General features: G+C 40.3%; 1 protein-coding gene across 1 annotated transcript in view; it reads left to right on the top strand.

Annotated features, from left to right (window-relative positions):
• COMP (cartilage oligomeric matrix protein) overlaps positions 1-12,756 on the top strand; it is a 123,458-nt gene that overhangs the window by 16,928 nt on the left and 93,774 nt on the right. Inside the window, exons 4-6 of the mRNA XM_075280695.1 lie at positions 4,906-5,081; positions 10,584-10,721; positions 12,059-12,127. Coding sequence (XP_075136796.1) covers positions 4,906-5,081; positions 10,584-10,721; positions 12,059-12,127 — 383 coding nt within the window. The remainder of the gene's footprint in view (positions 1-4,905; positions 5,082-10,583; positions 10,722-12,058; positions 12,128-12,756) is intronic.

Genomic DNA, 12,756 nt, shown 5'->3' with positions numbered 1-12,756 from the left:
TCCTAGCTCCTAATTCACTTCACTCACTCAATATTGCTCTCACCCTTCACTCATGTTGCAATTTGAGCAGAAATCACACCCCAAACAGTCCATGCATCCCAGATGCATGCTGCCACCACTACTATATTGAATGGATTTAATAGGAGTCCCCCCCCCCCATATTAACAGACATACAACAGTTGTAAAAGTAAAGAGGAAATAAACAAAAAAAACTTATGAGCTACTACATGCCTTCTGGGTATATGAAACTTAAAATGATGAAGATGGCCAGCATTCACTTTGGCTGGTTCCAATAGTGTGACACAGTTCTTTCAGAAATCACAGTCTTTGTAATGGTGAGCTTTACCAGGGTGCCCCCCTCCTCCCCTTCATGAGGTAGTAGATGAACTGCTTCATCCGTTCCTGAAAAAGCTACGGAGTGAACACAATCTCCATCAGGAAAAGTTGAGTACCTCCAAACCTCTAAGGTCAATTCTGCTCATAACCTCCACTTTTACATCTGACTTATTCCTGATAGTGACAGCAATTTATTAAAACCATAAACCTGGTCTGTCCTGTATTACTTCAAAAAGCATGCCATGGTATTAATACTGCAGGGTATCTGAATCCGTGATAACAGCATGATAAATAGTCTCATTCCTGGCTGGTCCCAAACAATACATATGTACTCACGCAAACAATCTAATACACTGGTGATACATACAAGTAAGAGTCTTTCATCAAAAGATGCATACAAGTAAGGTTATGAAAAACCACAGCAAGAATCACAAACAATCATAGAAAAAATAATGTCATAGATATTAAACTAATATCCTAAAAATGAGTGACATATGTCGGAAATACCCTGAATCTGAATCTGTTTGAAATCTGTAAAAGGGAGTCTGGAGCTCTGCTTTAAATAAGAAATGTATATATTGGAATTATGAGGATATAGGCTAATCCAATTTAAGAGTCCTTTTACATGGGCAGACGAAGTAACCTAAATATTGCTGAATGGTGCTTGTTTACGTTAATTTTCACTACCCAGTTATTTGAATGTGGCTTAAATAACCAATTATTCTTGTGATTGTTTCTTCTGATATACTTGCTGTATATACTGTAGCTCATCCATCTTCTACAGCACATCTCTGGAGAGTAAGTCTCCTTATTCTCCCACAGGTACAGTGGCGTAACTACCGCCATAGCAGCAGAGGCAGCTGCCACAGGGCCTGGGACATTGGGGGCCCAGTGACAGCCGCTACTGCTGCTATCATTATACTCGGGGGTCTTTTCAGACCCCTGAGTATAATGATCGGCGGACCGGGAGAGGTAAGAAACATAAAAAACACTTTTACTTACCTCTTCACGATCCTGCCAGGCCTCCTTCCTTGTTGTCTGACGTCACATGAACCCGGCCTGCATCCCGGGTCATGTGACGTCCAACGTCATTGCAGAAGGACAGCAGCGTAGGAGCCGGGGTACAGGTAAGAAACAGTAGTTTTTTATGTTTTTATTCCCCCGGGTCTCTGATTATTATACTCTGGGGTCTGAAAAGACCCCAGAGTATAATAATTGTTTATGGGTGTCCACAGTGGGACATAATAGTGTGTGCAGGGGCCACTATGGGGTACAATACTGTGTGCAGGGGCCACTATGGGGGATAATACTGTGTGGTGGGGCCACTGAGGGACATAATACTGTATGCAGGGGCCACTAAGGGACATAATACTGTATGCAGGGGCCACTAAGGCACATAATACTGTGCGCAGGGCCCACTATGGGGGATAATACTGTGTGCAGGAGCCACTATGGGGGATAATACTGTGTGCAGGGGCCACTATGGGGGATAATACTGTGTGCAGGGGCCACTATGGGGGATAATACTGTGTGCAGGAGACACTATGGGGGGTAATACTGTGTGCAGGGGCCACTATGGGGGATAATAGAACGCACAGGAATGCGTAGGAGAGGGTCAGTCGGGGGGGGGGGGGCATGTCAAAAGTTCGCCACGGGGCCCCGCCATTCCTGGTTACGCCACTGCACAGGTAGTTTCATGAGGGTCTGCTTGGCAACCGTTAAACCATTGCTAGTCTTGTCTGCACGGTGGCAGTGTAAGCATTTTAACCCTTGGATCAGTATCATGCTTGCAATGGTACACTTTCACTTTATCTAACTGTCCGTAGAACATAAACAACTTCCTGACAATGGCTGTCAGTGTGACAACCTCACAGTCCTCTTGCTAAGTTTAGTTCTCTAACCATACTTGCTGGTTGACTTCTGGCAAATCCCACTTGCTGTTCTGAGGAAACATGGTGGTGTCCTCCATGTGGGACTTTGGGTCTGTTCCCAGTGCACATGCAGACTGATTTGCTTACCCATAAAAAGAGGTTTATGTCTGTTATACTTCATCAGTTTGTGGCCATAACAAAGGTATCTTTCTGCTCCTATTAAAAACCCCAACACAGCATTGCTATTGGTTTGGGAGGCAGACTCCCTTTATGGCTTCTGTATTATGGTCAATATTTAGAAGGTCCAAACAAAAAATAAGAAGTGAAAATCTTTTCATTATACTTTCTCTCTGGCTGCAATTACCTGACCACATATCATGGTACTTAAAGGGAGTCTATCATCTTCTTTACCAAAGGAAAAAAAAAAAAAAAAAGAACGCTCAACTGCCACCACAGTTGTGTCTTCTTGCTTCATGGAATGTTCTTACACTTGCACATGCTGAGCACAACTGTAATTTATTAAGTTGCAACTATATCTTAAGGTATGATCTATAAGATCTACTCCTTATCTTAAATCTGTCTGTTGGTTTACATAACATTCCTCTCCATATTTAGCCTCACACGCAGAGCTCTATGGAGAAGGAAGGGGTGGAGTAGAAGGCTGATGCTGCCTAGTGATTTATTGCCTCTTTCTGTGTACTGGAAGACTCTAGCAACCTAGCAGTGTTATAAAAAAGTATAAACTATCAGAGTGTAAGGGCAGCAGGTAGCCACATCCTATCCTTCCCCTCTTATTAGACTAATATGTACAACATAAGTCAGGCTGAAAAGTGGATAGGAAACCATATTTCTTTCATAAGATATATTAGAAATTTTCTTTGTTAATGTGTGCTATTCTTTTATGCAAAGTTGTTTATAACTTGAGATCTTCTAAAGTTTTTGTCAGTTTATCATAGGGTGTGGATAATGCCAAGATATCCTTGTCACGGAATATTAAAATATGACCATGTGAATGCAGCCTTACTGTAATATCGGTATCTGGCTCATATTGCCAGTATGTGCTGCTAAGCAAAACTGCCACTATTTTGACCATCTTTAGTGGTCCCTACACACAGTATTATGCCCCATAGTGGCCCCTGCACACAGTATTATGCCCCATAGTGGCCCCTGCACACAGTATTATGCCCCATAGTGACCCCTGCACACAGTATTATGTCCCTTAGTGGCCCCTGCACACAGTATTATGCTCCATATTGGCCCCTGCACACAGTATTATGCCCCATAGTGGCCCCTGCACACAGTGTTATGCCCCATAGTGGCCACTGCACACAGTGTTATGCCCCATAGTGGCCCCTGCACACAGTATTATGTCCCATGGTGACCCCTGCACACACTATTATGCCCCATAGTGGCCATTGCACACAGTATTATGCCCCTTAGTGACCCCTGCACACAGTATTATACCCCATAGTGGCCCCTGCATACACTATTATGCCCCATAGTGGCCACTGCACACAGTATTATACCCCCTAGTGACCCCTGCATACACTATTATGCCCAATAGTGGCCCCTGCACACAGTATTATGCCCCATAGTGGCCCCTGCACACAGTATTATGCCCCATAGTGGCCCTTACACACAGTATTATACCCCATAGTGGACACCCATGAACAATTATTATACTTTGGGGTCTTTTCAGACTCCAGAGTATAATAATCAGAAACCCAGGGGGGGATAAAAACATAAAAAAAACACTGTTACTTACCTATCCCTGCACTCCCCTGCTCTCTCCGCCACTGTCAGCCATCTTCAATGACGTCCGGGACGTCAGGTGACTGGGGGGGCCTGCGTCGCGACACATATGGACGCAGGTCCCAGTCATGTGACATCAGGGGCTTCACACAAGTAGGCCCAAAGCCTGCCCGGAGCCTGGAGAGGTAAGTAACACTATTTGTTATGTTCTGTTACCTGTCTTGGGCCTCTGATCATTATACTCGGGGGTCCAAAAAGACCTCCAAATATAATAGTGCTTACTGATCCCGGCCCCTGCCAAGATCGGTAAGTAAGTAGGGCCTGTTACTGGCTGGAGTAGCTCCAGCTGGTAACGGCCTATTAAAAAAAAAAAAAAAACCAGAACGCAGCGGTAGCGGCTGTCGCTGGGCCCCTGAATGTCCCGGGCCCTGTGGCAGCCGCTACCACTGCTACCCTGGTAGTTACGCCCCTGCACCCTATTCAATATTCTCAGCCCCAAATGTAACTAGTAGGATGAAGAGCTGCACCACATGTGTTATAAAAAGGAAGATGTTAGTCTCTCACTACTTTAGAACAAAATACATTGATTTCTTTTCTGTCCTGTTTCTACCATGGAGATCATTTACCTTTTAACACAATGCAGCGGTCTCTGTGACATGTAACGTACACAAATAAGTTGGATACATATGGATGGGTTTTGAGTGAAAATCATTTTTCAAGACTTTCCAACTCTCTTCTATTTTCCAAACTTTCAAAAAAGAAAACTTCAGATCAAAATATCTGCAAATACATTGTCCTAAGGCATTACTTCAGACATAGAAAGCATTTATGGACTTAGTCATATTTCATTCAAACCTACAGATGTATTAGACTGATAATGGAATTAATAATCTGTTTATTTTAATATAAAATCTTAATTTCTACTTTTTTTTTTTATTCCTCATAGGTATGCATCCAGTTCCAAGTAAAAGTCAAGCTGTTACTGTGTCTTTTCCAAAAAAATGTGTCCCTAATCCCTGCTTCTCAGGGGTCACCTGTACAGAAACTTCAACGGGATTCAAGTGTGGCCCATGTCCACCTGGGTATACTGGAAACGGAACTCACTGTACTGACATTAATGAGGTTATGCATATTTATATTAAAAGTAATATTCAAATGCATGATATGACCATTCACGCTACAAGATTAGTACAATCTTTCCATGGTAGTGCCTAAGTAACTACAAAGCATTATTGCTTAAAGGGGTTGTCCCACGTCGCATACTCACCCGTCTTCGTTTCTCTGAAATCTTCTGTCTTCCGGCTTTGTTTCGTCATTGGTGGGCGGGGTCACATATGCAAAGCCAAGCGGCGAGATTCATTCATTCATTCATTCATTCATTCATTCAGATTTATTCATTTTTTTGTGGCCACAGCCCTGACCTGAGTCAAGTGATGTATCAGCCTGCTCTCAGGGGGGAGGGAGGAGGGGCTAAGTGCACGGGAGCGAGCTTGGAGGGGGGGCCGCCAATGCAGTGTTAGACGCCGGCACAGGTGAAGCCAGCAACATCGCTATGCTTCTGCCCTGCATCGCTTCTGCCACTGCTGGCTTCATGCACCCTGTCGGGTCTGTATTTGCATTGTGAAGGCTAGACTGGTGTATGAGCGCGCACGCAGGGCCGGCGGCTTCTCGCCGCTTGGCTTTGCATATGTGACCCCGGATCGGAGCGGAATAACAGCATCGCTTCTGCCACTGCTGGCTTCATGCAGGGCAGAAGCATAGCGATGTTGCTGGCTTCACCTGTGCCGGCGTCTAGCTGTCCCCAGCATTCGCCTCTCTATTACAGCGGATGCTGGGGAGTGTAGACGCCGGCACAGGTGAAGCCAGCAACATCGCTATGCTTCTGCTCTGCATGAAGCCAGCAGCGGCAGAAGCGATGCAAGGCAGAAGCATAGCGATGTTGCTGGCTTCACCTGTGCCGGCGTCTAACCCTGCATTGGCGGCCCCCCCTCCAAGCTCGCTCCCGTGCACTTAGCCCCTCCTCCCTCCCCCCTGAGAGCAGGCTGATACATCACTTGACTCAGGTCAGGGCTGTGGCCACAAAAAAATGAATAAAGTAATATAGTGGACAAACAAAGCAGTTTTGCTGAAGCAATGTATTTAGGAAAAGTCTTACATCCACATTAACAAGCAGTATAGATAGGATCCTTGTGACGGGACAACCCCTTTAAATAACTGAGCCCTTTAAATAGGTTTAGCCCCAAAATACTGAAATAATAAATAATTTCCTCTGTGCCACTCTCCACATCTCTTGCCCAGAGATAGATTCATTAATTTGTTCTGAAGGGAGATAAATCATCCCCAGCGGTGTCTGGTAGTGGTTTATTCTCTTACCCCCTATTGCAGTGTACATGTTAGGGTTTTTCTACTTACCCCAACTGAATTCTGAGTCCTCTCAATATCACGGCCAAGGAGCAAAGAGAAATACACACAAAGTTGGGTTTCAAAATGGCTCTGGGAGTAGCCTCCCTGGACAAACTTTTATTCATAGAGAGAAATAGCTGCAGTTTTGCGTTTAAATCTTTAGGTATTTGATATGTTAATCATAAAATTTATATTGTTTTTTTTTGGACACACATATGTTAAATTAATATACTGTACTTCTATAGTCGACATTGTATGAGTTATTATTTTCCGCCAGTATGTGTAAGTTTTGAGCACTCAATACTCTTCAGCAAGTAACATAAAGCTGACTGTGAGAAGCAAGGAGTGCCCAAATAAATTCCTGCCACTTTCAGCGCTTAGCCCTGGGACTTATATAACTCATACAACATCGTTTATAGAAGTGTATTGACTTAACATACGTGTATTTTAAAAAAAACAATCTAAATTTTGTGATTACCATATCAAATACATGTCTTAAATGCAAAACTGAAGCTATTTCTTTCTATTACAGCGCAAGCGATATGACGGTTGAAATGTTTTTATCCCATTAATTTTTTTTTATTACTCACACATTTTTCATTTCTCTCTGAACCCAATTCTGAAATTGTGGGCAGAAGCTAGTATTAACATAAATTAATAGGAGTCATGAATCTATGCCATTTATCGTGCTAAAAAGTATTTTATGTGTTAATAGAGGTTACAAACTATGTGGCAAATTTCATCCAAATCTGTTCAGCCGTTTTTAGCTCTGCTACATCTGTACATACACAGTTCTGCTACATCTGGCAATTTGGATTGAAGGTGTTTTCCTATCTCAGTGTCTGAGCAGCTTCTGTGTTATCTGTGTGTTTACATAGAGATAACAGAGCACGCTTTATCAGCAAAACTAAAAATAGCAGAAATCTCCTGCAGTTTAACATAGTATATGAATATAAATTCATAACAGTCATGAAGCCATGTCATTTACCAGGATAAAAAGTAACAAAAAACTTCACACATGAGAGGGAAGAAAAAAACGTGGTTTTTATACACATAGTGTGATCCCAAATACAGGTCCAACATCAAAAATAACGTGTCTATACCAAAAACAAATATAGAGAAACCAAAAAGAAAGGTAAACAGACACTCAGAATAATGAGGTCATAAAAGACCAAAATTCATAATGAATAAAATATACAAACTTTAATATTACCACATTAAAAAACTATACAAAATATATGATGCAAATGGCAACAGTAAATATACAAAAATGAGCACAGCAAAAGTGTCCAATGGTGCTCTAAATAACAATAAAGTACAGATAATAGATAGATGTACATTTCTAGGCCTATAGCACATAGACCGAATGGGTCAGCTATCCAGTGAGACTCAAATACACAGTTGATACCAACAGGACTAGATAGAGTTGTAGTATAGTAGATTGTGTATGCAGACACAACAGGATTAGGTAGAGTTGTAGTATAGTAAAGTGTATGCAGACACAACAGGACTAGATAGAGTTGTAGTATATTAGATTGTGTATGCAGACACAACAGGATTAGGTAGAGTTGTAGTATAGTAAAGTGTATGCAGACACAACAGGACTAGATAGAGTTGTAGTATATTAGATTGTGTATGCAGACACAACAGGATTAGGTAGAGTTGTAGTATAGTAAATTGTATGCAGACGTCTGCAAATATACAAAAGGCCTCACTGTAATAATGATGGAATAGTGGCCAAACACACTATTGTTAGTTATTAAATATTAAAGTGCAAGGAAAAAGGACAATATAAAATGTACATGGAGCTTGCTCTACAATAGTAAGGTTTAGTCACAAGGTGTACAACACGTCAAATACATATTGAAGAGTAAAGCTTACCCATCATACAAGCTGCGTGAGAATAAATTACAGGGCATTAAGAGGACACGCCGGCTCCCAGCCGGACCGCGCATTTCAGCACGCCTGCCTTCCCCAGACGAAGGCAGGCTTCTAACAATGGGTTATATACCATTTTAGGGCATTTATGGCATTTAGGAGAAATACCGATGACACCACAGCACCTATCTGTCACAATCCTTTATTTTTAGTTCCAGCTTTACATTCAACAGTCTCACAATCATATAGCTCAGTAGACTTCAGGTTCATCCCATCTCCACAACATTTTAATGGACTTTACCCCCTTTATTCATGAGCCAGATAGAAAATAAAACAATACCATTACTATTACAGTCCTATGAAAAAGTTTGGGCACCCCTATTAATCTTAATCATTTTTAGTTCTAAATATTTTGGTGTTTGCAGCAGCCATTTCAGTTTGATATATCTAATAACTGATGGACACAGTAATATTTCAGGATTGAAATGAGGTTTATTGTACTAACAGAAAATGTGCACTATGCAATAAACCAAAATTTGACCAGTGCAAAAGTATGGGCAACCCAACAGAAAAGTGACATTAATATTTAGTAGATCCTCCTTTTGCAAAGATAACAGCCTCTAGTCGCTTCCTGTAGCTTTTAATAAGTTCCTGGATCCTGGATGAAGGTATTTTGGACCATTTCTTTCTACAAAACAATTCAAATTCAGTTAAGTTTGATGGTCGCCGAGCATGGACAGACCACTTCAAATCATCCCACAGATGTTCAATGATATTCAGGTCTGGGGACTGGGATGGCCATTCCAGAACATTGTAATTGTTCCTCTGCATGAATGCCTGAGTCGATTTGGAGCGTTGTTTTGGATTATTGTCTTGCTGACATATCCATCTCCGGCGTAACTTCAACTTCGTCACTGATTCTTGAACATTATTCTCAAGAATCTGCTGATACTGAGTGGAATCCATGTGACCCTCAACTTTAACAAGATTCCCGGTGCCGGCATTGGCCACACAGCCCCAAAGCATGATGGAACCTCCACCAAATATTACAGTGGGTAGCAAGTGTTTTTCTTGGAATGCTGTTTTTTTTTTGGACTCCATGCATAACGCCTTTTTGTATGACCAAACAACTCAATCTTTCATCAGTCCACAGGACCTTCTTCCAAAATGAAGCTGGCTTATCCAAATGTGCTTTTGCATACCTCAGGCGACTCTGTTTGTGGCGTGCTTGCAGAAACGGCTTCTCTCTCATTACTCAACCATACAGCTTCTCCTTGTGCAAAGTGCGCTGTATTGTTGACCGATGCACAGTGACACCATCTGCAGCAAGATGATGCTGCAGCTCTTTGGAGGTGGTCTGTGGATTGTCCTTGACTGTTCTCACCATTCTTCTTCTCTGCCTTTCTGATATTTTTCTTGGCCTGCCACTTCTGGGCTTAACAAGAACTGTCCCTGTGGTCTTCCATTTCCTTACTATGTTCCTCACAGTGGAAACTGACAGGTTAAATCTCTCAGACAACTTTTTGTATCCTTCCCCTGAACAACTATGTTGAACAATCTTTGTTTTCAGATCATTTGAGAGTTGTTTTAAGTAGCCCATGATGCCACTCTTCAGAGGAGATTCAAATAGGAGAACAACTTGCAATTGGCCACCTTAAATACCTTTTCTCATGATTGGATAGATCTGGCTATGAAGTTCAAAGCTCAGTGAGGTTACAAAAACAATTTTGTGCTTCAGTAAGTCAGTAAAAAGTAGTTAGGAGTATTCAAATCAATAAAATGATAAGGGTGCCCATACTTTTGCACCGGTCAAATTTTGGTTTAATGCATATTGCGCATTTTCTCTTAGTATAATAAACCTCATTTCAATCCTGAAATATTACTGTGTCCATCAGTTATTAGATATATCAAATTGAAATGGCTGCTGCAAACACCAAAATATTTAGAACTAAAAATGATTAAGATTAATAGGGGTGCCCAAACTTTTTCATAGGACTGTATATGTAATACCCATTTAGACCTTTCTAATAAGAATTCTAGAAGTCTACCTGGCCTTGTCAACTATAAGAAATGGAACAATAATAGCCTTGTTTTTCTGTTAGACTATTGTTATAACTGGGATCCATTGTGTTAGATCTTAGCACTTAAAATCTGATGATCCAATGGCCATGAACTAAAGTTATAAATAGCTATGACAGCAGTGATCACAATTCATATGTAATACTGTTATAAAGTGCTCTTTGGTTCAATTTATTTTGAGTGATAAGCATTTTTTAACTAATAATTTACCTTTATAAAATTGTATTTTTACGTTTGTTTATTCATAAATTAATGTCTTTCTAGTGCACTGCAAATCCTTGCTTTCCACAAGTCCGTTGTGTCAACACCTCTCCTGGGTTCCACTGTGAACCATGTCCTCTTGGTTATATAGGGAAAAGAGTTGAAGGAATTGGTATGGAGTTTGCCAGAAGAAATAAGCAGGTAATATTTGGAATACAGTTTCATTAGAAATGGTTTGTAAATGATGAGAAGATGTAAGTACTTATAAATGATGAGTTTAGTAAAGAATATTTTGCTGTAGTGGTTTCTATATTCTGAGTATTTTGCATATTATGAATAGTTTAAAGGTTTATACAAAAGCCAAGAAATGGGTTTTTAGCTCAACTACTTCTTGACTGGACAAGTTTTCAAGTACATGTAGTTTTGAAGGCTATAACATTTTTTGTTTGAGTTACTCAAAGAATGTATTGGTTTAGTGATACATATGGCTTATTTTTATTTTATTTTTTTAATACAGGAACATGTAAAAATGTGTTTTTAATGCTACTAAAAAAAAATTTAAATGTTTTTTTTTTGTTCAATTCATTACAGTAGTTTTCATGTAGGTGACATAGTTTTCTGTCACCAGTGACAGTGCTAGAACGTGTGATATGGACATGGTAGTGACATTCTCTCTTTTCTGATAATGAAAGGCTGCTGAGGCCTGAGTAAGAGACCTGGGATGTTACAGGTACTGACATCTAATGCCCTTCGCTGAGGCCACTGATTGGCCTCAGTGGTCATGTGTGGCTGGGACTGGTCTGGCGCTTATTTCTGGCTCTGGTCACTTAGCCATATAATATGCAGAGGCTAACTGTTTTGTATAGGAGATATTTTTGCAGCAGCCTCTCACTTATTAGAACATGTAGTATCACAGCTAGCATGTATATGTAGATAAGACACAGATTCCACCAGTGACAATAGACGATTTCATCTTCTCCACCTCTCACCAGTGCAATTACATCTGCAGAGGGCACAGGGCATGCCTAGAAAACTGTCCCATAGAAGTCAATAGGGACTGCTGAAGACCATTGCATCTTTGGCCCATAACTCATGTCTAGGAAATAGAAAGTCACAAACTATTTTAGGATCAGTGGCAAGAGGTGAAATTAAAAGATTTTCAGGATTAAAATAAATAAAAATAACATAAATTTATTATTAATAATAATAATAATACGGAAAATGAAAAATAACATCACAAATAAAATTTTAAAAATATGTTTAATATAAAAATGTGATCTAAACAATAGGACACTTCATGGTGATCATTTTCCATTGTTTCCCATTAAAATATCATTAAAAGGAAAATGAAAAAAAAAAAATGTTGATAATGTTGATATTGATGCCATATTAACTTATAGTAAAGAAAGCAAATGTAATAATGTAATTAGAACAAAGTTATGCCAACTACAGTATTTACCGTAATACTTGTCACCAAGTTTAAATGTTTAATAAATATGGCCGATCTTCATGTTGATATAATTTCTTTGCTCTCTCAGATGTGTCAGGATTTAGATGAGTGTGGAAACAATCCATGTCCTGCTAACACAGTTTGCACCAATACCAAGGTAAGCTGGATAACATGAAAAGCGTTGCCTAAAAAATAGAAATAATATGTATAATTTACGACCTATATTATCTGAATAGAACATACTGTACTTAGATTAATGTATTTACACCAGTGCTTAAAAGCATGTTGTCGAAGAATATATGGCATTTGGGCTGAATCATATATTTATTAAGACCACACATCAACTTTTGCGACACATAAAAATGTAACCCCAACTTTGACTATTTTTAAAAAATGTTGCCACCTTTCCAGAAAACCTGCCACTGGATTTGGCTACGCCAGATTTATAATGTGTGTGTCCTACTAATAAATCTAGTGAACAATGCACAAAGAGATATAAGCATGATACTGCTCATGTGATGCACCATACATGTTGTCAATAGCACCAATATATATGTGCATGGTGATCAATAAAGGAAAGATAAAAAGTAAAATGGCTGCATTAGAGAGGTTTCAGGCAGAAAGTAGTCACAATGTTAGGTCAGATTCACATCTGCGCCCCGGCTTCCGTTATGCAGGTTTCCGTTTCCTGCCCGAAACTGGACAGGAGATGGAAACCTGCAGTCAGTTTTCAAACCCATTCATTTGAATGGGTTTGGAAAGTGTCCGGCCGTGAGCGCTGGTGAG

This window comes from Leptodactylus fuscus, chromosome 1 (assembly GCF_031893055.1).
Source record: "Leptodactylus fuscus isolate aLepFus1 chromosome 1, aLepFus1.hap2, whole genome shotgun sequence".
In the NCBI taxonomy this organism is placed as follows: Eukaryota; Metazoa; Chordata; class Amphibia; order Anura; family Leptodactylidae; genus Leptodactylus; species Leptodactylus fuscus.
This window is presented reverse-complemented; position numbering and strand designations above follow the sequence as displayed.